The sequence below is a fragment of the Chroicocephalus ridibundus genome, chromosome 12 (genome assembly GCF_963924245.1).
Source record: "Chroicocephalus ridibundus chromosome 12, bChrRid1.1, whole genome shotgun sequence".
NCBI classification, from domain to species: domain Eukaryota; kingdom Metazoa; phylum Chordata; class Aves; order Charadriiformes; family Laridae; genus Chroicocephalus; species Chroicocephalus ridibundus.
Genome location: NC_086295.1, coordinates 18696023 through 18719100, shown reverse-complemented (window position 1 = coordinate 18719100; position 23078 = coordinate 18696023). Strand labels below are relative to the sequence as shown.

The 23078-nt window shown below is 49.7% G+C and overlaps 2 protein-coding genes across 10 annotated transcripts in view; both read right to left on the bottom strand.

The window, feature by feature from the left end:
• The window catches only part of LOC134522540 (fer-1-like protein 4), a 42993-nt gene extending 33029 nt beyond the window's left edge, over positions 1–9964 (bottom strand). For all 4 annotated transcript variants that reach the window (XM_063350291.1, XM_063350292.1, XM_063350294.1 and 1 more), the window contains exons 1-11: positions 9886–9964; positions 9747–9802; positions 9081–9169; positions 6864–6963; positions 4827–4918; positions 4181–4222; positions 3920–4087; positions 3575–3635; positions 2202–2333; positions 1982–2044; positions 121–205 (exon numbers count right to left, since the gene is read on the bottom strand). In XM_063350291.1, coding sequence (XP_063206361.1) covers positions 121–205; positions 1982–2044; positions 2202–2333; positions 3575–3635; positions 3920–4087; positions 4181–4222; positions 4827–4918; positions 6864–6963; positions 9081–9169; positions 9747–9802; positions 9886–9964 — 967 coding nt within the window. The remainder of the gene's footprint in view (positions 1–120; positions 206–1981; positions 2045–2201; positions 2334–3574; positions 3636–3919; positions 4088–4180; positions 4223–4826; positions 4919–6863; positions 6964–9080; positions 9170–9746; positions 9803–9885) is intronic.
• Positions 9965–13404: 3440 nt separating this feature from the next.
• CPNE1 (copine 1) overlaps positions 13405–23078 on the bottom strand; it is a 44844-nt gene continuing 35170 nt past the window's right edge. For 5 of the 6 annotated variants that reach the window (XM_063350517.1, XM_063350519.1, XM_063350516.1 and 2 more), the window contains 9 exons: positions 21697–21795; positions 20408–20494; positions 20245–20304; positions 19716–19849; positions 19022–19076; positions 18892–18943; positions 17381–17514; positions 15375–15611; positions 13405–14593 (listed from right to left, as the gene is read on the bottom strand). In XM_063350517.1, coding sequence (XP_063206587.1) covers positions 14477–14593; positions 15375–15611; positions 17381–17514; positions 18892–18943; positions 19022–19076; positions 19716–19849; positions 20245–20304; positions 20408–20494; positions 21697–21795 — 975 coding nt within the window. In that variant the 3' untranslated portion in view covers positions 13405–14476. The remainder of the gene's footprint in view (positions 14594–15374; positions 15612–17380; positions 17515–18891; positions 18944–19021; positions 19077–19715; positions 19850–20244; positions 20305–20407; positions 20495–21696; positions 21796–23078) is intronic. The other variant, XM_063350521.1, reaches the window with a different exon arrangement.

Genomic DNA, 23078 nt, shown 5'->3' with positions numbered 1-23078 from the left:
CATGTGAACTAAGTGCTTGGAAGACAGGGCCCTCACCAAATTCAGCAGAGCACAAATGAAACATCAGTTTCAGGCAAAGCCCAGGGTCAGGGAGCAGGTAAGCAGTGCAGTTGGTCATACCTGGCTGGCTGTACACCGTCACAACATCCATCTTGAACGTTCCTATGCACGTTCCCAGGAATGGTATCTTCTTTGAGTGAAAAACCTGCAGACGGCATGAATCCCCCTGAGCACCAAGAGATGTGGGCAGCCAAGTGACACATCCAGACATCTCTAAGGAGGACACAACTGCTAAGAGATGCCCATTCCAACACACAACTCAGGCAGCGGTTGCAAGCTCCTCATGTACATTGACCCACATGAGCTAGCCCTGGGACAAACCCATTCCTGCCCAACTATTCCCACAAAGCCCATGAGCCCATAGCCCTCAGTTAAACCTGAGCCAAGAGAAATTCACGTGCAACCAATTCAGCTGCTTCTGCCAGCCCCAGATAAGCCGAATCCCTACAATGGACCAAGGGCAGACCTGTTTTCCCCCAGGGAGTCCTATGTCCATATCCTGGTGGGTCAGGGCAGAGCCATGACCCCACCAGGCCAGTGTCTCTCCCAAACCCAGGCCTTGCTTGGTGCTTGCTGAACCCACACCAGCAGAAGAGACGGGCAGCATTTCACAGGGAAGGTGCTGGAGATAACATGGCAAAGGAGGTGTTGGCTGGGTTCAGCTATCTTCAGAAAAGCACTGCGTTTTGGGGAAGCCTTTGCACTTTGGAGAAGCCCCTGCACTTTGGGCCAGGGGATTTCTGGAGACTACTCTTTGCCTGCCTGTTTTTTTTCTACAAGCACAAATCACTGTTGAGCTCCCCTCACACCACCCGTTTGCCTCCACGACCTGCAGGATGAGGCTCCAGGGTAAGGGGCAGCAGGGAAACCCTCCCCAAAAAAGCAGGGCTGCAAGGTGTCCCGGTTTGAGGTAAAACAGAACCCATTTTCCGTTCAGTAATTTTACTTCTTAGCTAGGCGTCTTCCATAACTCTCTAAAATTAACAGCGTGTGGTGTCGAAAACAGCTCATTCTCAGAGTGATAAGACAAGGCCGTTTGTGCCAAGGAATGGTAGGCAGAGAGGCTCTTGCTTATACTTATTGCTATAACAACCACGGTCAGCTAATTTCGTTATTTGCCCCGTTGGAGGGTCAGAAGCGGAAAAGCGTAGAGGGGTCCCACCTGCAGGGAGGAGTGGACAGGAGAGGTGACCCAAACCTGACCAACAGGGTATTCCATCCCATCTGCCCCAGGCTCAGTACAAAAGCTGAGGGATCAAAGAGTCAACTCTCTTTCTTCAGTGGCCGACGTCTGAGGAGGACCCTGCCTGTTCATCTGCCTTTGATCCGCGTGTTCCTGACTCCAGCTCTGGAACCCAGTTCCCACCCGTCGCTCAGTCCAGCCTGGGACCTCCCCAGTGCCTGCCGGTGACATCATCCTGGGAGCTTAATACGGTTTTGTATATACTGTATTTATTTCATTATTTTCCTTTTTATTTTATTATTAATATTTCATTAAAGTAGTTTAGTTTCTTCTAAACTTGTAGATTTCTTTATCTCTCCTCCTCCTCTCCTGTATGAGAGGTTGGGGGCGGGGGAGCATCTGTCGCTGGCCACTGGACAATTTGGCCAAAACCACAACACCAGGCAATGGGCAAGAAACTGCCCCAGAGGCCCCACTTCAGTCACTGGACGCAGAGAAAACCTGACCAGAGGAGGTGGGAAGGCCACACTACCCCATGGCGGCTCAGAGCGGGGCTGGGTCCCTGCTCCACTGTGGCCACAGGAAGGCCCTTTGGTCTCTCTGTGGGGCAGATGCCTCTGGCTGGAAAACCTGGCCAGTACTGGTACCCTTGTTTTGCCCATCGCTGCCAGCATCTACATGCAGAAGCGTTGGGCTGGACCCGTTACCAACAAAGGATAAAAAGGAGGACATACTTACCGAGATCTCTATGAGTCTGTGGAATAAAATGTCCCTTGGCTCACGGAATTCAAACAAAAAATACTGAAAGAGAAGAGCAAGACAGGTGAGCCCCAGGGCCCCACAAGCACCTCTGCTTGAGAGCAGCCGCATCCCGAGCACTGCCTGCAAGGACAGTGGGACACTGTGGGACTTGGGACACTGGCGGGGCAAGGACGGAGCCCCTCTCCGTATCACGTACTTCATTGTAGAAGGGGCAGTTTGTGGACTTCTGCGTTGCTGTGTGCCTCTTCTCCTCTCCAACCTTGACCACCACAAAGGGGTTAATGTTCACCCCCACCAGCTTCTGTGCTTCAATGATATTAATCCCAACCTGAGAAAATGTGGGAGAAAACCTTCGGATCAGCGCTCTCCTTGTTTCCAGCTCCATCTTGAGCTTGTTTCAGCAATAGCAGTATGCAAATGTACAGGGCCCTCTTGCAGGAGGGGGGGACGCTCGGGGCAGGCAAGAGCACGGCTGCTGAAATCTGCTACGGTCAAGACAAACCAAAATGGTATTTAAGATACATTTTTCTTTCAGACAAGCGCGGAAATTAAGTGTTAAATCCCCAGCACCTTTGAGAAGTGCAGCCTCCCCAGCAGCACTGTGTCCACTCGGTTCCTGATCCCAAGGGGATGGAAACCACTCCCCACATGGTGGGGTCCACAGAGCATCCTGGAGAAGATGCTCTTTGTATCTTCTGTTAGTACGTTGAATCCTACTGAGATGGACACCATTGGAAAGACTGGAATGTGGCTGTCTCATTTGCCGCAACTGGTTACGAGTCTAAGACATGGGAGAAATGTTCTCACATTTGCTCTCAGTATAAGCAACCCGGCAGTTGTTAAGGTGAATAATAGCTTCAAGAAAAGGATGGTAGGAAATTCCACCCCCACAAAAGCTTCCTGCTTGGTTAGTAGGACTCAGCCCTGAAAAGCAGGAGACTCAAATGTGAGTCCACGTTTACTTAGAACCAGGGAAGGATTTAAATCCATATCCAGGCTGGGAGACCTGCTCTGAAATCTGCAGGGCAAAAGACGGGACCGAAGTCCATTTCCAAACTTCAGAGTAGTTTCAAATAAACCTGATGTCAGAACATTGGCCAGAGCCATGGCTTCATACCAGCCTCCCGGCATCTCCAAGAAAGCCCCTGCAGCAGCCCTCCACCCCTAACCACGTCCCACAGATGTTCCCAGGGACCCAGGCAAGACCCTGGGGAGGCTGGAAGGCACCAGTCCTGCCTGGGCGATCTCCAAAGCTCTGCTCAGGCAGTGTTTTGCAGTGGCACGTATGGCTGTCAGCCTGATTCCGTTCTCCTGTACATCCATAGCTAAATACATGGCCCAAAAAGAAGTTCTGCTCTGGGCTGGCTGATGTTGGAGGCAGCACTCGTGGGTGCAGCTCGTTCAGGGAATCTCACACCTTGCCCAGGGAAGCCACACAAAGCAAGAAGGTGTCTTCAGGATAGAGGCCTTGCTGAGGTACGTGGCAATTGGAGAAGCCCAAGCCCGCAGCAAGGGACTGGCTGCAGGGCCAGAGGCAGCTGCATGGATGTGCATCCAACGCTGCAGTACCTGGAAGCTCTGCGGGGTTGGGGTGGCAAAGAGGTCCCGTGCGGAGCAAAGTCTGGAGCGGCTGCACAGAAAAACAACCCGAGTGAGCAGGTCTCTTCATCTACATGGGCCTGAGTAAGCCCCCATTGAGGGAAGCAATGGCAAATAATGGCCCCTTGCCCTGGGAACGAGCAAATCCCCGACAGCCCCTGCTCGGGGCCACTGGAGATTGAAGGTTTCTGACATTTTGCAGAAGCAGAATGTCAGGAGATGCAAGATTCCCCCAGAAACCACCCCATGAGCTGGCACTTGGCACTAGCCCCAGGGCCCAAGCAGGGGCAAGAGAGAAGAGCATGCCATGGATACCTCTTCACAGGGCTGAAGATGATGCCCGAGACCTCCATCTCAGACACATCATAGAAATCTTCTTCCTCCTCTTCCTCTTCCTCATCAGTCTCCAGGCCTTTCACCAGCTTCCTGCCCAGAGCAGCAGCCCTCCGGTCCAGTTCACTCGCTCTTGGCCCCTCGGTTGCCCTGCAAACCCCCCACCATGTCACATGCCGCATCATCAGCCCTGATAAGCGGGTTGTGCACTCCGCTCCACCCATGGGGAGTGGGACTACTTACTCCAGCTCCTCAAATCCAGGATTGCAGATGACTAACTCTGAACTGTAAGAAAAAGAGATGCTTTGCTGAAAAACGGGTGTGTTGAGGCTGTTCACTGATGCATTTAATAGTGCCACAGCCACGTTTCTGCTTGGCTCTTGGCAGGGACACGAGCATCCTCCTAAGTGATGCTTTTCCACTGTTCACCCCGTGTGCCCGCTGCTTTGCCTCTGGCACTCCAGACCTTGCTGCTGCCTGTTATCCTGTCCGCCCAGACACCCGCATCTCCCCTGCCTTCGGGCGCCACCTGCGTGCAAGGTGCTTGGGGTTGCTACAGTCCAAAGCCACTTTCTCTGCAACTTTGCAATCAAAAAGTCTTGCTGCTGTCAGCCAGAAAGGCTGCAGAAATGCTCTTGAGTCCGAAAGGACTCCCAGGGTGCACCGGGTTGTTGCAATCATGGTCTCTCTGTGAAGACAAGGTCTCTTCTTCCCAAGACCCCTGCTCACTTATTGTCACCGTAGAGCAGAGATGCATCGGCCTGGCCAGAGGTGGAGAGTAACTGAGTCTCCACCTCAGTGGAGATTGGGATTGCATCTCAAAGGCTGCCACTGGCAAAGGCGGCTGTACAAGCTGCCTGGAAATTTGCTCCTCCCAGGATTTCAATACCTGTCTTTCATCTGATAGACAAAGTCCTCTTCAACCCAGGTCCCAGCTGAGCCATCTGGAGGCTGGTAGCGCAAATCCAACTCAATGTAGATCTACAAACAGAAAATGAAGCTGCCTGAGAGCTTGGCAGCCACAAAACGACTCCAGAAACGTCATGGAGAAAGGGAAGGGGAGCATGGAATTAAAAAAGAAGTGAGATGCTAGTGGGAAGAAGGGGAAGGAAGGGGGTCACAACCCCGTAAGAAGCCTGTTTATACCATAGTCTCCTTGTCTGCCTCCATCAATGAGCTAGAGTTAACCAATCTCCCTCCCCTACAGTTTCCCAAACTCCAGGATTCACTGAATAAAAGCTGGCTCAAGTTTCCAAATCTAAAATATACTGCGGAGAGGCCCCTAAGAGCCATCTCAGGGCACTTTTGGCAAGGGAAATGGGGAGAGCCCTGAGCAGAGCAAACTAACTTGCAGGGGTTTGGAGCAGACTCCCCGTGGGAGGCACAAGACATCTGGAAGAGCATCCCCGGGCATGACAGTTTGGTTTGAAACACCACAGGAGCCAGAAGCACACCCAGAGCCTGCATCACCAGAGACGCTGACTCAGCATTAGTGATGAAGAAAGACAGCCAGAGAAGTACAGGGCGTGTTGGGTATTGGCACAGCCAGTACAGGTCTGAAAATACTTTGTCTGCAAGTGATCAGTCTGATCTCAAACCAACACAAATGCACGAGAATTTCCCTCCAGAGGCCAAAATTGCAGCCATGGAGGAGGTCACTTCTTCGCAGGCTGAAGGGGATGCGTTCATAGCTCAGTCCCTGGAAAACATGTGTTTCTGGGAGGAGAAATACAGGCCAAGAAAGCAGCAGTACAGCGACCAGGAAAGGCAGCAGCAAAGGCTGGGTGGATAGCTGAGGCTCTCAAAAACCCCTTCAAACCACCAGAAGAAAAAGGGATGGAAATAACACAAGTCCCAGAGAAGAACAGGACTTGGAATAGCAGGAAGGGCTTTGTTCCCACTTTGATAAAGGAGGAGCGGTTGAAACAGCCTTGGGGACGCGTCTCTTCCCAGCTGAGCTGAGGGAGAGGGTCTCAGGCTGCCCTTGGATGGGTGCCCAGTCTTGCCTGCCCTTTTTCTTTCCCCCACAGCCCTTGCGCAGAAAGGGCTGCACGATCGAAAACTAACCTGGCGAAACCAGATGCAGTTGGTTTTTGGTTAGAGCGGCTCGTCGGCATGAGTGCTGCCGGCAGCACAAGGGAAGAGGCAGCCAGGGGCGACGGGCTGGGCTGCAGAGCAGCTCTGACTTTACAGCAACGTAAGTGCCCCTCGCTCAGTCCCCTCAAACCATCGCCAGGACGGAGTGATGCCGAAGGGTCGGTCTAGTCCCTGGTCCCTTTGCTGGCACAACTGTTTATGCAGTGAGCTGCATTGGTCTAAAAATCATCCTGAAAATGCTCAGATTCCACCTGCTCCCTGAACCAGCCAGCTCAGCAATACAGGAAAGCCATGCCTGTGACACTCAGGCTTGTGGTCTGGTGGCCACAGGGCTGCATCCCACATGCCACCACGAGGCTGAGTCAGGTTGCCCGTGGGAAGGGCAAAATGGGGCGCAGCACGTCGCAGGGCTGCCCGCCCCTGCCTCTCCTCCTCCTGGCTCTGCCTGCAGCCCTGGCACCAAGCCCTGGTTGTCCATCACTCACCGAACCATGCCCGCACACCCAACTGGCAGGAAATGGTTCATTTTTGTGTCCTGTTCATTTTCCAACAGCACAAAGGGCACTGTGAGCCCTGGTGTCAGAGGGGGGCAGGCTCCCTCTGCTCATTCAGGCCCTCAGCAGGTCTCCAGGGCCCCCAGCCCACCCCACGCACTTCTGGATGCTCCTAAAACCGCTTGATGTGTGTAAAGTGGCTGCATCCCTGTGTAGAGAGGGCACAAATGCCGCAGCGCTCCCAGGCTCAAAGCAGCACCTTGGACTCCCCCTCAGCCCCCGGTCCCCTGGTTTTTCCTGATTGCTGATGGCCAGGCTACCCGCGGAGGACTTACGTCAGTGACTCTGTGGTTCCTGTCAACGAGGGCCTCCCGGAGGATCAGCCTCCCAGACGTCACCAGGTGCTGAAGGCTAAGGACAAGGGTGCCGAGAAGCCTGGAACGAAACCAGAGGCTGCAGCAATACTGTATGTAACATCAGTGCCTGCATCCTGGGGGAGGAGAGTACCAGGATTTCCGCTCTCCTGCTCACAGCCCTTCTGAGCGGCGGTGAAGGCAGCGAACTGCTGCAGTGCTTTCCATAGAGAGTCTGGCAGCCGAAACACCCGAGCCCCACTGACTGGAGTGGGTTGGGCCTCCACCCCGGTCATGCCCAGGCAGCCGCCTGCAGCTGAGCTGCCATTGACAGTTGAAGGCTTGTGCAGATCCAATCCCACCGGTTGTGAGAGCTCTCCCCTTCGGCAGAGCTAGGCTTCACGGGAGCCAGCCTGTGTTTGGGCACCCAGCAGGGCTGGGGTGACTTCCCAAACAAAACTGGGAAGCAGAGGCTCCACACAAGGAAATACAGAAAGAGGACATAAAACGGTGGCTGTAGGGAGGTCTGCAGCAAGTCGGGCCAAAATTTATCTGCTCCAAAGGAGCTTCTCCGTGGGGAAGGCTCATTTGGCTCCCCGCAAGCAGCTGTAACGCGTGCTGGATTGCATTCAGCTGCTCCTAACCCCACCTTGTATTACTGCTGTCTGGAACCCGTTTGTACATTGGCCTCCACCTCCCCATGGCAGCTCTGCCAGCAGCCGGGCTAACCCCGCGCAAAGCAGAGCTTCCTACTGCATGCTGGAAACCATCAGAGCTTTTCACTGCCTGCCCGGGACCGAGACAGAAGGAATTATTCCCCAGTCACCTCCATTTCAGCTGCAAACTGCTGATCTCTCGTATTCCCTCTCACCTCCCTTTTCTCTGAGACACAGAGCCTGTCCAGCCTCCAAGGAAGGAGTCTCTCCACTCATCCCCCTCCTCTCCAGCTTTTCCAGCTCAATGCTGCTGCCACAGAAAGACTGCACGCGCAGGAGTCCAGAGACCACAGACTGATACAGCGGCGTAACAAATTTTTCCCTTCTGTCCTTTCACACCCTATTTATTTTTGATCATCCCAGTGCACTGACCAACTGCTTTTAAACTGTAACGCCTGTCACCTGCCATTACTCTGCTCCCCGGCAGCAGAGGTGCATGGATAGACGCTGGCAGTGCCAGTCCAGGCACTTCCCATCGACTTCTTTGCTCAGCGCCATCAGGTCCTGGTGATTTGTTACTGTTTGTTTTATCTATTTGTCCTATAAGCAGTTTCTATTGACGTTTCAGTCACAGACAATTCCTCTGATCCAGCTCCCAAAGGAAAGCACACAGTAAATGGTGACACAAAGTTCAGCCACATTTTCTGCTCTGGCTTTATCTTTTAAGTGTCTCGCATGTGCTGTACTCATCTGTTTCCTCCACACCCTCTCTATCAGGCTTACGATAGCTTTGAAAAGGTTGGTGTTGTTAACTACCTCTAGAAAGTTGTTACTGTTGATTTTCCTCCAGTTCTTACATTTTCCTTATCAGAGCTGGCACCTTTCCCTGCATCCTCACGTTTCACATGGCCTGGAAGGACACGTCTCTGCTCCCTTGCTTGCTCCCCTACCACTACTCAATCTGTCACCTCCACTCTCGGGATTCCCTGAAGTGTTTTACAACTGCTGGAATAACTGCTGAGTTCACAGTATTGCGTCTGTGCCACCTAGAAGCATTCTAAGTTCTGGCTGATCCTTTAAATTTAAATTGCTGTCTTTTTTAAAGGTTAAACCATACCACCACAGGCTTTGGGCTTTTCCTCGCTGATAGGCATCTTGAATTTGCGTGTAGCACGGTCACGGTCACGAGGTGGATCTACAGGGTGAAAGCAGGTCCCCATTCTGCTGCAAGTCCCGCCTTGCAGCTCTACTTTTTAGGGGCCTATTTTACCTTTGTCCCACCTGGGGGTCTGATCTGGATCCTTGCGTAGTCTCTGTTATCGCTGGTGCAACTAAATCTAACAAAGCGTTATTTAACTTACTATATACAGCACTGCTGCCCCACCAGAACGACCAGCTCCATCTGTCTTCTATAACCTGTATACTGTTCATCTTCCTTCCACCAAACTTCCAGTAGAAGTTTTCTACTCCCAGGGAAAAATTTAAAGCCCAGTATATCTCTTTCCCCACCTCTGCTCGTCACCCCAACACCCAAAGAACGTACCTGTTACTGAAAACCTTGCTGCAGTTATAAACCTTAACGGACAGCATTTCTCCCACAACGAGCTTCCCGTAGTGAGGCCAGCGAAAGAGCTACAACCAAACAGAGCAGGAGGGGATGAGGATTCATTCCCAGCCACGCTTTCCCACATTTGGCGCCTGTTTGGTCTCCTCTGCAAGGTGACAGAACCAACGAGCACGACAAAAAGCTGCTCCAGGGGGAAGTTACTTTCCCGCCCCGCTGGCCAGGGCAGACCCTGGAGCTGGGAATGGAGGAAGGACGGGGAGGGGAGCGAGAGCCCCTCCAGCAGCACAGAGCTGCAGGTCAGCTGCTACAGGGGCCAGAGCATCGTCGCTCTGGGAAGGGGTTGAGGGGTGAGACGGAGCATGGGAAGGCACAGGGGTGCCTGGGGAGAAGAGATCACCCAGGGCAGGAGCCATCGGGCTCGGGCACATCGCAAAGCTGCGCCCCGAGGTTGCGGCTCACCCGATGCCTGCCCAGGGGAACAGAGGCAGCCGGGCGGGAACCAGCTACGGGCTCCGGGGACGGGACGGTGCAGGCGGGCGCTTCCCGGCCCTGCTGCCCCACCAGGCATCGGCCGGGACGCGGCTGTGTCCCACCCCTGTCCCACGGACGACACCCGCGAGGGAGCCGCCGGTTCGCCCTCACCTCCCCGAAGACGGCCTCCGGGCCGCAGCGGATCTTCCTCGTCTTCTGGGTGAAGCCTTGGGAAGGAGAAGGGAGACCGTGAGGTGCCGGCGGGCAGCGCGGCAGGCAGACCCGGGCCCGCCCGCCCGCCGGGGCCCACCTCGGAAGCTGAGCTGCACCTGCCGCTCGCCGCGGCCCGGCAGCCGGGAGAGCCGCCGGACGCCGACGCTGAGGGCCATGGAGCCGGTGGTGGGCAGCGCGGCCCCGCTCGGCCCGGAGTGACTCAGCCCCGACTCGCCGGGCCGGTTCGGCCGCCCGCTCCCCGCCCCGGCACCCCACGGGCCGCGGAGCCCCCGCCGAGGGACAGGAGGGAGAGGGGCGGGGGAGGCCGCCTGGCTGCTCCGCCCCCCTCAGCCCCGCGGCCTACGGGGACGGGGGGCTTCCGAGGCTGGGACCGGAGACAGGGGCCAGGCTCCGCTCTCGGCCGCCCCAACCCCGCGGCTGCTCCAGCCCGGTCACAGCTTCTGCGGTTCAACCCCTCCAAAGCAAACAGAGGGAGGAGGGAAAAGGGAAGGCAGCCGGGCTGCTTGCAGCCCTCGGAGGAGGAAGGTCGGGCTCCCCTGACAGGAGGAAAGTGCTGGGCGACCCCCCCACGCAGGACCGGAGGAGCTAAGCGTGTGCAAGTGGGACACCCGAGCACTTTCTGGGGACAGAGGCTGCAGCCCGGGTGCCAGCTCCCTGCAGGACAGAGACGAGCACCGAAATCCACGGAGGGTGGGGTTGGAGCCGCGCAGGGCACGAGCCCCAGCCCCTCACAGGATGGAGACCTGGGGCACAGCACGCCTCACCTGCTTCAGCTCACCTCACCTGCCCAAGAACTGGTAAATGAGGGATGAGGGAGCCCTTCCAGAACACAGATTCAGGCCAGATTAGAGCAATCATACCATCAAAAGCTCAGCAGGATTTGGAAAGCGTTCCTTCCCTCCCCGCTCCGCACCCAGCGGCAAACACCTGCACCCGCGCATGCTGTACAGGGTGCCTTGCAGCCGCCCAGAGCGGCTAATCCAGCTCTGCAAACACTGAGGAGTGAATCATGTCTGTGCAATGCAATGCCAGGCTGCTTCGAACCAAGCCCTGCAGTTATTCCCTTTATTTTCCTCTTACACAAGAGCTTCCTGGAGCACCAGAGAAGTGGCGCCGAGGGCAGTGGAAACACACCGCAGCGGGGAGGATGCCACTTCATGGCGCAGCAACGGAACACAGCAGGCCAGCAGCCTCTGGCACCACTTCTGTGAACCCAAATGAGAGGCCAATCAGTTTAGGGCAGCACAGAAAGCTCAGTGCCCTCACCCCACACTCCGTCACGGCTGGAGGTGGGGGGCGAGGGGGGGAATTTAGGCTGTTCAATGAGACACTCAGACCACCAAAGTATGTCGCTGATGGGTGTATCCAGCATTTGCTCAAAGATGACCAAAAGCCATCATCTCCCAGTGGGGTTTGTATGGCTCCCTCAAACACCTGGAGTGGTCCCATCACTTGCATTCACCTAAAGACCACCGTGCCTCAGTCTTAGTGAAACAGTCCCTGGAGGAAACAAACATTTTAGACCCCAAGTAGGGCCCTTAGCCCAATAAGCTGCTTGGGCAAAGAAGGGGGATGGAGCATTATCTCCCCCAGAGAAGGGAGCTCTGTTGGGTAGCACGGCGTAATCTGGCACAACATGTCACTAGTATTTATTGCCAGATGTCCTAGAAGCAAGAGGAACCCTCCCCGATGCACTAGCTTTTGACTTACACAAAGCCCCAAGGCTGAAACACCTTTGGGGACCACAAGTACAAGAGCGTTCGCTCAATCTCGGCCAAGGCCAGGGTAACAAGACTTCTAGCGTGTTCCCCGTGCTTATTGTGGAGATAAAGCAAGAGCGTGATCCGGGAGGATGGATCAGCACTGGGCAAGAACAGAACATTCTCCTGAGGAAGAAAACCTGAGCTCAAACCCGAGCTCTCATCTACCTCAAGCGACAACTATGCCATAAATCCGCATTCCAGCGACACCCAGGGCAGCACAAGGCAGGACACATGGCTCCCAGCCTCTCCCCACAGCGCCCGGCAGCTGTCTTCACTGCCTCTAAAAGCAGGAGCCCTGGGGAGAGTCAAGAATGAGAGAAAACAGGCACAACTGTGCTGTGCCGGATCAGCAGCTTCCAAGCTTGCCCCTCCCATGGCTTTTTACCTAGGCCCGCACCCGTGCAGCTCTAGTTCTCAAGTGACAAGCACAGGACTCGTGTGCCTTTGGTCACTCACATTTCAGCCACTTACCTGCAAGTAAACCGCGTCTCCTCCATATTCTCCTTTGCTCCTGCAGGGGGAAGAACTTCCTCAGACCTGCCTCTTCCACATCTTGGCCTCTTCCTCCCCAAAACAGGGAAGGTCTCTCCTACCACGAATGAGTCCAGCACGTGGAGACACCTCGGCTAGCTGCAGAACACAGTGACTCCGCTCCTCATAGCCAGCACAGAGAGGCAGAAGATTCATTCTCTTCCTTCTGAGTGGGAACTGCCAGGTGAAATGGATTTCCCACTACAATTTCTGCTGCTCAGAGCCCATCTTCTGCCCCTCAAGGCTGGAGCCAAGGAAAGTCCCAACGTGCTGCTGACAACTTGCCAAAAACAACATTCATTGAAGCCAAGCACTACACACAGCCACCAGTATCTCTTGGTCCAAACAAGGGACCGGTAAGCCTTCAGAACTACTGCTGTAAATATCCTTTAAAGAACACTTTATTAAAAAGAAGAAAAAAGACACACACACAAAAACCAGCCTTAGTTTCTTGTACGGCTAATACAGGGAAGGAGAGCTCTGCCGACAGGTCGTAAGCAGCTGAAAACATGAGTAAAGGATGCTCTCAACAACGGTGCAGTTTCTCAGAGAAGACTTGGCAGTTTTCCTCCCTCTCTTCCACACTTGTAACACATTTTAGTTTAGGCAGCCGCTCAAGAACGCAGGTTGCCTGGTTTCCTTCAAGAATCTAAGTGCAAGAAAATTGGGTGCTGCAGGCTAGAGGACAGAGTGTTTCAGGAGAGACAGCCCTGCTGCCTGCAGAGCCCGGGAGAACGCATCGTCGTCAAAGCTAGGTTTGAATAAAAAAGTAGCATAAATTAATCTTTGCTCAGCAGCGGTCCTAGACCCACAACCCTTCAAGCACAAGCTACGTACTAGTTTGGTCACAGATACCATCCAGAACAACTAGTCTAGTTGAGGGCGTTGATTCAAACCCAGGTTCTGCTTTCACGTGGGCTTGTAACCTACCAGTTCCATAGCCCGGATCACCAAGGCAGCCTTCCAATGTATTCTCACCATTTCCTGGTTTACCTGATAGAATACACAAGTTCTTTCATAATTTCACAGTAAAGAAACAGCTCATCTTACCGCACGACAGGGCTGCAGGATATATGTTTGGCAGTCTTAGTGATTAACAGGTAACAAAACTGATGATGATGGACAACTTGCTCTGCTTTTGCAGCTGATGACACTCAACCTAGGCACACTCAGGTGCTGAAATCACCACCAGGCTAGCACTACAGCAAAGACCTTCCACACACCAAAACATTCACACTGCCGGAAAACAAAAGGAAAAGCCCAGAAAGGAAATAAGAGTCCAGACGTGTTATGTATGTCAAAGCAGATTATTTATTTACGAAACTGAAAGTGATGACCACTTGTAGTGCAATGACAAGCCCAAGTTTCTTTATCTCTATTTTAAAATGAACTATCAACTCCAGTCTCTCAAAACAATTGTGCTTTGCTACCATGTGCCTGTCGTAGTCCTCAGACCTCATAATAGACACTTCACACCTCTGACACTGCAGACCTCACAACAGACAAGGAAATACCTCTTTGGAGTTCCACAGTTACTTCTTCACTTCCTAACTTCTGTGACACGAAGGGATCGCTCAAAGCATCTCTATTTCAATGTTTCCAGTTAATGTGACTTTCAAAATCCAGCAATGTGACTCATTAATCCCACCCCACCTCTGATTAACTAATGATTAATCCTCATTAATCCCCCCCAGCAAATAAGCAAAGTGCAGTGCTCTTAAATTGCAACAATGGCTCTAAGCAAGAGGCCGTCACAGAACCAAAGTTTGCCAATATAAAAATGTGATTAAAAAGACGATTGTGAAGTATGGTTACTGAAATTTAAAAATAAACCTCTACATATAAAAAATATACTGGCATTTTATGAAGGCACAACAGGAACTACTACCTCAGGCATCCAACCAACAGATTTTGGTACCAATGAGGACAGAAGGGTCCCCATTCCCAAGGCAACTTAATAGAAGGGAAAAAAAAAAAAAAACACAACCACAAAAAACCTATCAAGGAACACATGATAAGTATCATTACAGCAAGCACGATCGCAATACGTCTCCTACCAATCTCAGCATTGAAGCAGTGCTGCACGAGCAGCTCAATGCTCATGCTGATACCAAGCCGCGGATAGGCCACGTCAAGCAATGATGCGTGGTATGATGTGGCACTGTTGCAAGGTAGAAAACCAACAAGGTTTATTTTTCTGTGACAAAAACTGCCAGCAGTTGTGTTTTTTCCATATTTACATTTCTTCCGATCAGGAACAGGAAAGATCAAAGACGCAGCGCGCAAGCGGGTAAGAGAATTAGTGTGAACGATACAAACTTGAAACACTGAGCACGCACAGTGTGCAAGGGAGAGCCAGGGCCAGGCTGCGATCTACACCTTCTTTATTTCCGGTGGTTTCACTGGTGGCCATCCCTGCCATTTATAGTATGACACCAGCTGCTTAGGCACTTCAGCCAGAACCATCTGGGAAAGCGCCTCACGGGGAGCCTGCAAGAAGAACAGGGAGAATAAATGAGAAATACTGCAGAGAAAGGATTTATCAGCCCAGTGACAAACTCTCTTACAGATTCAGAGCGCAGCCCCCCCCACCTGCCACATCTCGCTCCCTGTTTCAAGAGTTCCTTGCTGCAGTTTTAAGAGCATTTCCAGTCAGTCTCGGTGAGCACAGCTGACGAAAAATCATTTGTTCCCACCCCTGCACTGCCACCACCTCAAGCCCAGGCTCACACAGCCTTTGTACGGCCCTGATCCGAGTGGGAAACTGCCCCAGCCACTAACAATTTCTCTTATCCTGGGTTTTCACTTGACTCTACTTTTCAACCCAACTCACTGTGCAACATGCAGGAATGCTAGTGCCAACCCTGGAAGTAGGGAGGAGCTGGGGAACGAAAGGACTGCTTTCAACAGCAGGGAAGACTTATCTTAAATGATAAGATGGGACTCAACAGAGACTGACAATATGATCTCATTTCCTTGCCCTAATGTTTGCATCCCAGGAGAGAAAACATCTCCTTTACTGCTTTAACTCTGTAACGGTCAAGATACAGTACACAGAACCAATGACAGGAGAGCTCTAAGAGAAGCTACAAGAGAGCTGTGACGAGGCACACAGTTTCGAACGCAGAAGCAAACATCTCAATTCCCAGCGCCTGGACAGCACTTGGAGCACGCAGCTTGCTGCCTTGTCTAGACCCACGCTCGGTTTTTTTAGATGTAGTATCTGCATATGTACCAGCACCAGGACTCTTCTGAGTTAAAGACAACTTACGTTTTTGAACTGTCGAAAAGGCACAAACTGGACGATGTCTCGTGCAGCTGGCTCTCCTGTCAGGGACTTCAGGACACCGTTGTCTCCGTCAAGGAATTCCATGGCTTTGAAATCAGCTTCACCAACTCCGACAATAATGATGGACATCGGCAGCTTAGAGGCATTAACAATCGCTTGCCTAGTTTGGTCCAGATCAGTGATCTCTCCATCTGTGATGATCAGCAAGATGAAATATTGCTGAAAAACATTAGAAAGCACCCAGTTAGGGAGTTCAACATCAAAGCTCACATAACTGGAGGCTGATGGAGCAATTTCTTACTCCAAGGAAGAAATCAGATGGTGCTGTGGCTAAGGCAAAACCAGAACATTAAAGAAACTTATGTTTATTCCCGTTTTTTCATATGCATAACACCTTTCATTGCGCACTCTGTACTAGAAAAAGGATAAAGGCTTAAATTCAAGTTATAAAGAACAACTACATCAACTGACAGAAAGAACTAGAGGTGGGCAAAGTACTACTAAATCAACAAAGCTTCAAAAGCTTTGTATGCTTCAACAAAGCATCCAAAATTCACTGATGACTGCTGCTTTATTCACTGACATCTCAAAAAGGTTAAAGTTCAATATTTAATATCCCTAGAGTGTAACTCAAAAAGCCTTCTTTTTTAGTCACCAATAACTTAAAGTATTAGAAATCTCAAAACACAGCAGTGACAAATGTCATGACACAAAGACACATTAGAGATAACAAGAGGGGAAGAACACACGAACTTTTCTAGAAAGAAAAAAAATACCTCAAACCCAATTCATTAGCATGGTAAAGTGTTTAACATTTCCTTCCTTTCCCAGACGGTAAGGTTTAGCACCTAGTTCTGAAACGAGCAACCACTGCTTTACAGCAGCTTTCTACAGACTTAAAATGAAAACAAAAAACGACACACACACACACAATGAAAAGTGCATTTCCCATTCCAAAAACCCAGTTAACACAAGTGTTACTACAGTTGTACCCCATTACTGACAGGTTCTTTATTTAAATAGTTAGTTTTCTGTCTGTAAGAAAAAGTAGAGATATGTAACATATAAAGAAATAAGAAGATTCCCCCAAGTGTTGGGAAAGCTAAAAAATACCCTCAGAAATGTAAAAAATGGATCTCCTTAGACCAAGCACCTCAGTGTGGGAAACGTCTTTTGACGTACACACAAACGTAAGTCGAACCAAAAATACTGGAACAGCTAGACCATAAAGCAAGAACCAAGGCGTACATCAAAATTCCTCCTGACTGGTCTGTCAAAATGGAATTAGTTTTATCTATAAGGAATTCCTTAAGCAAAAGGAATGAAGTTTAAGGAAATGGAGTTTAATTTTAACAGCTGCCCTGGACATGCAAGCACACAAACAGGACATGCAACACAACTACAGGGTAGCACAGGTGCTCTGCAATGCAATTAGCACGCTGATTTAACAGTTCTCAGACTCCTTTGTTAACCTGGCCCTCCAGATAGCCCGATCCTGCATGCCACCATGGTGGGACGGATAGTCAAGCCCTCTGATATTTTTCTTGGAGGCGGTCTTTGCGTAGGTTCTTGAGAGCAAAATTGTTTGGAATAAAATATGTAGAGCCCCTCTATACTGTATGCATTTCCTATAGGTGACGGAGCTCGGCAAGAGAGGTTAGACTGATGCAACTGCTGACTGAGTCCAACTGGTCTAAAAGCCAACACAGCACCCCTGCATACTTCAGTAGTAAGTACAATGCCAGCAAACCGTGAAAAAGAGAAATAAATATCACTTGAGCAATGAAAACTACTGTCAACGTCTGCTACATATCAATATGTACCAAGAGAGTACCAACGGCCTCTCTGTAGGCCAGTAGGAGAGAACCAAACTTTGCATCTCGAGGAAGGAAGGCGACATCACTTTACCGTTCCATTCTAACCCATCGTGAACATGGAAAACAGAAACACCAACCCAATGCAGATTACAGGAAAGGACATGCACTCACTGAAGCAGTTCCTTGTTGTGCCGAGTGCGCTGCAAATCTTGCCACATGGTTTATAATAGGTGAGAAATTGGTTGGCCCATAGAGTCGGATCTGAGGCAGGATCTGGCGGTAGGCATCCACTATTCCTTGGATCCCTGTAACACAAGGCAGGCAGCTGCCACAAGAGCCTCACAACTTCTCCAGTAATTATTTTACAAGCATTACGAAATAGTACGGCAAAAGGATAACAACTTTCACACAGCTGTGAACTCCTGAAGGGCAAGTAAGCAGCAGGGTAACAGCAAATATACAAAGTACAGGGCTGAAACCAGTGGACATCTGCAGAGACAGGATTTGCTGATTTCTCCCCCATTCTACATTCTTCACATCACTCTTTGTGCCTCTAACATCACAGAGCTCATGGAAGTTGTGGGGAAAAATAACCCAGGTGAAGGCACACTGACGACTACCTTGTCATCCAATTTATCTTGTTTAATTGCCTATAGTCTAATTAGACAACAAGGTCAGAAGCTCTCTGGAACACTAACTTTTCATTTTCCTTGTGTGAAAGTTAGATAGTGATCCCTGATTCAGGATTCAGACATTTCTGTAACAGAAATAGCAATCACTACGGCTTGTCCTATGCAAGAAGCTTTCCTCAGGCTAACTAAACAAAATTTTTTTTAAAGTCTGATTTTAAACGGTGCAAATCTTCTGTGGATCCATCTAAACTGGCCTATTCCTGGCTTGTATCAATGGAATTTCAAGTGCCACTGCTGCTTGCATTGTCCACCATGCAGGTTTTAGTGCAGTACCTCTCAAAGCTACTCAACAGGCACCCTTAAAGAGCAAACACACAGATCCCAATGTCAGACAATGCCAAACTGATCGAGGAAATGCTTGGATTTTAACACTGAAACTCAGATTCCAATTTTTGTTGGCCTTAGACCACAGAGAAAAACTGAACGGAGTTAAAAATGCTTGTTCAAGAACAATTCTGCGTCACTGCATGCTGAGACAGTTCTTAGTCCTAAAAGGTCATAATCCAGTTTAGAGAGCAGCCATTAAAAACAGCTGAAACTACCTCCACTAAAGAAGACAGCTGTAAAGAAAGTAAGTTTTTAATACAACCCTTTAAAAGATAACATTCAAACATAGACACTTTGCTGATGAAGTAACGAGGGTCTCCAACCGCCTTAGCAGGTGGTCACCCCGGAAGCATGACCAGCACAGGCACGTTGCTGATCTGAATCCACCGCTACCTATAATACACCAGAAGTAACCAAATTGCAGCAACAAAAATTTCAGCATGGATTAACACTCAAATTAAATCTAGATCCCTTCACTGGAGCTTATGTAGACCGCACAGAAGTCAGCATCAACGTACATACACTCTTGTCAGCATCCAGGTGAGACTACATCTAGTTTGTTGCATGTCTTGGCACTGCATCTGTTTTTCACCAGTTATGAAAGAAATACAACACTTCAAACACCTCTCCCTCTCAGTGAAATATTACTAGAGGTGTCCTCACCTTGACAATAAGGGTTGCTGGGGTTGAAGTTCAAAGCAAACTCATGAGACACCTAGGAAAGGGGACATTACAAACAGTTAGGGCATGCAGACACAGACAGAGCAACTGCCCAGCGTTGTGGAGGCCGTACCTGCCAGCTAGGAGGAACCTGAGCTCCAAACCCAAATGCAGGAAACAGCTTGTCCCTGAAGAGAAATGGCAACAACAAGAAATGAGAAAGAGCAAGTCTTTAATAACTCACTATTCTGTTTTATTCCCAGAAAGCAGCTGGAGAGCAAGGTTCAATTCCTGCCATAAGGAACGGGTACACCATCTAGCTCCCCACAGCCAGCCACCCAAGGATTTCAGGCTTGGGCTTGACAGTTTCAGAATTTCTCTCAGTGCGGCACATCACAGAACCCTCAGGAGGTTTGAAAGTAGCACGAGAAAAAGTCAACCCAACCATAGGCTGGCTAAAGGACAGAGCAGACAAACGTGTTCCCATTGAATCAAACAGGGCATTCATGTTTGAAATGCACCGTCAGCAACAAGGCATTAGTGACCAGATAAAGCAGCATTACAGAGCAGCCCAGGGCCATAAAAGAGTAGACCCGGAGGGACAAACCAAGTAAATAAGCCAAATTACAAAGGGCTGCCACAGCCCTCCCTGGCAGTGACAGAAGCAGGAGGAAGCAGTGGAAGGGAAAAGGGATCTCCCAAGGAAAGGTGGCATCTCAGTCATTCAAACGCTACAGCTCTGGAACAACCCATCAGCCGTGATCACTGACACCTGCTGTTGACACATTTTTGGTTCAGTGGCTGGATGAGTTAGGACAGCTACATACGCGTCATAATCCTGGACTACGCTTCCCACACTCCAGATGGCAATCAGGTACTCATTTATCCCGTCTGGGCTGATGTAGTGAAGAGAATCTGGTGACTTGGGATCTCCGTTGGAGCCAGTGAAGTCTACGCCCACCTAATCCATTAAGATGATGACAGCAAGTCATTGATGCATCACCGTAAGCAAATGAGAAGAATTAACCATACCCAGAAACAAAGGATTGGACCAGGCCCACCTAGCTCCCTTCCTCCCAGGCACACAGGCAGGGACAGGCAAACAAGCCTGCGTACCTTTTCCCACCGGGGTACATGCATGTTTAAGAAGTAGTAATCCTTTCCACTGACAGACTGAACCTATTTCTCAAAAGAAGTTTAAGAAACCCTAGTTACATTAAAGTTGCCACTTGATCACAAGAAGTAAAAATAGAATATCACTTGTTTTTTGCAGTCTTCACTCTGCAAATAAAAGTATTAATCACAACTTCATTGCTCTTGTCGCCTACCAAGGTGTGCGGTTGGGAAACAACTCACCGTAAAGTTAATCTGGCAGCCTCCCATGACGTAGTCCAGAAATGAATATTCTGTCTCGATCTAGAGAAACAGGCAGACAGTGTTACACTTCCTCCCCATAAGAACAGATTTCATTATGAGCAGGAAATTAAAAAAAGACAAAAAACAACAAAAGTCTTCCTACCTTGCAGGATTTTATCCTAATAATGCCAGAGTTTTTGTAGCTCTTTTTCTTTTGTTTTTTCTCAGGATGAATGCATTCAAATTCCACCTACAGAAAGCAAGCATGCAAGAAGCAAGTTCCAAAACATCTGCATTTACAGCAGGACAAATCACTGAAACGATGTCAGACATCACACAATTTCAGAATTACCCAAATTCGCAGAAGAATTCTGAAACTGAATTTTAAAAAAGGTTTGCAACTACTTTGGCTGCTATCTGACGAGTTAAATCGTAGCTTTTGCTACCAGCACTGGGCAAAACACGAGGCAAGACCTCAGAAAAGTCTCTCTCCTCAGCAATGTAACTCTTATTCTGTATGCAATCACGGAACAGCGTCATTGAATCAGAGGGAAAAAAAGCTGAACACAAATACAAGCATCTCTCTTAACATAATCAGGTTATTTTTCAGTTAAAGGATGGGAATGCACTCAAACAAGACAAGGGGGCAGCATCTCCCGGTGGGGAGGGTATTTTTTGGCCTAGGTTGCAGGTTCCCAATGGCAGTGTTTCACTGTTCTGTTTCACTCGTATTAGTTCCGATTTCACACGGGCTAGGGAAAAAGGCAAGAACCTTCCACCAGCTTTAGGAACACAACCACAGAAATCAAGTTGGCTGGCAACTGGAAGCAGTCCCAGGCTATGTTCTGTATCCGCGGATTCATCTGTCTGAATTCAGACAAGACATCTCCGCGAGAACGACAGTTCGGGTTTTCACTGCAGACAACAGAGAGCAACTGGCACCAGCAGCAAATGATTCAACTTATTCTAAACTGGATGCCCAAGACTAAGTAAGAACAGTGCCCCTTGGAATAACTGTTTCTCTCCGTTAGCTAGAAAGGCGAACGGAGCGCTTATGAGAGTCACCAGCTCAATCGCAAATGTTATCTGGGAGAAGCCCCACCTCTGGACTCGTCTGTTAAAGGATCAACAAGCCCCTTTATTTCCACTTGGCTCAGCAGTGGCAAAAGCAAGCTGCACTGCTGGGGAAAAGTGGCTGGCAGCCAACAGACAATGGGCTCAAGGATGTCTTTAGGAACAGGAATGGTAACAGTACCCAAGGAAAACAGAGCAATATAATTCCCACACCTGCTTTTATTCTTCGCAGATGCTGGCTTAGTAATCCGAAGATACAGACAGAAAAATTCACTTTTGGGGGCAGCAACTAAAAATATATCTCTGAGGTCAATATTAAGAAGGGTTTGTGAGAGACCGAATTACAGCCTAAGTTAGCGAAGGACTGAGGAAGCTCACCGCAGAGCCGTCACCTGCTTTCTGCAGCTGAGTCAGGTTAGTTTCAAAAGTGCCTATCAAGTCATGCGACCCGTCGCTGTCGTGATCTGCACACTGTACCTGGAACAGCAGAGAGAGAGTGCACGCAATGGGAAAGTGTACTGCATTCGGGAGAACTGCAGCTGCTCGCAGCGTGACCTCCTGCTTCCAGCAGGTCTGCAGCGATGCCAGTGAACGCCCCTATCCCATCTGAAGCGGCGGTGTCACCCGTAATCACGAACTGAAACCCGACAGTAACACAGACACCCAGAGTGAATCTCAGAAGGAGGAAAATGTTCAATTGCTCACCCATTTAAGTACACCCAGTGAAAGTTTTAATTAAAAGCTCTCCCCAGTTACACAAGAGATCAAAAAAAAAAAAGAAAAGAAAACAAAAAAAACAAACAAACAAAAAACCCCACAAAAATCCCCAACATTTCATACCCCAGATGTTTAAGTGCAAGATCATTCAGGACAAGATATGCAAACTGGGGTAATGGGAAGAAGCAATTCAAAGTTCATCTACACACTTTCTGAATATACTCTTTCCTCCTGTCCAGAAATAGCATCAATTTACAAAGAAATTGCAATTTCCACAGAGCACTGAGTCTGTCTTTTTCTGCATCTTCTACCAACCAAATTATAAATACTTAATTAATAACCAGTCATGTTTAAATCAGCATTAAAGCTTCAGAACTAGATAATGCAGCAGAGTAATGCATTTAAAAATAAAAATACGCTAATAACAATGGCTTAGAGCAAACACAGTAAGATGGATATTGTCAATAGTTCCCCACAAAATCAGCTATAAGGAGCATTTATAACATGCACAATACACACAACTGCAGAACACAAGTTAATTCCAGAAGCAGTCAATCAAGAAACAGTTGTGAACAGCTGCTTCCTCCCCTGGTGAAGCTCACATGCCACACAGATTCAAAAGCTCTCTTTATGAGATCCGCCTTTAGTAATCAAGAAATCAGTGTTACTCCAGTAAAAACCACAGTGACAGCTTTCTCCTCAGGATGAAGGGACAACACGAACACATGGATAACACCTCCATAAGGACGTCAAATTCAACGGCTAAGATATCTGAATTTGAGACAGGGTTCTTTTAGGACCACAACGCACTAGGGATCTTCCACTGGTATCAGTGGGAAACCTGTACAAAAAGCTGCATGGATTATGGCCTAATCTAGCCACCTAAATTGGAAACACTGTGTCGTCCTTCAGTCTCTTAAGGGGAAAACGAGATCACCTTAGAGACTGTGCCCCCCTTTTCCCCCTTTATCCTTCCCAACCCATCACCTTTCCCACTCCTCTCTTCTGCACGCTCCACCATGAAGCAACTCCCACCCTCCTGC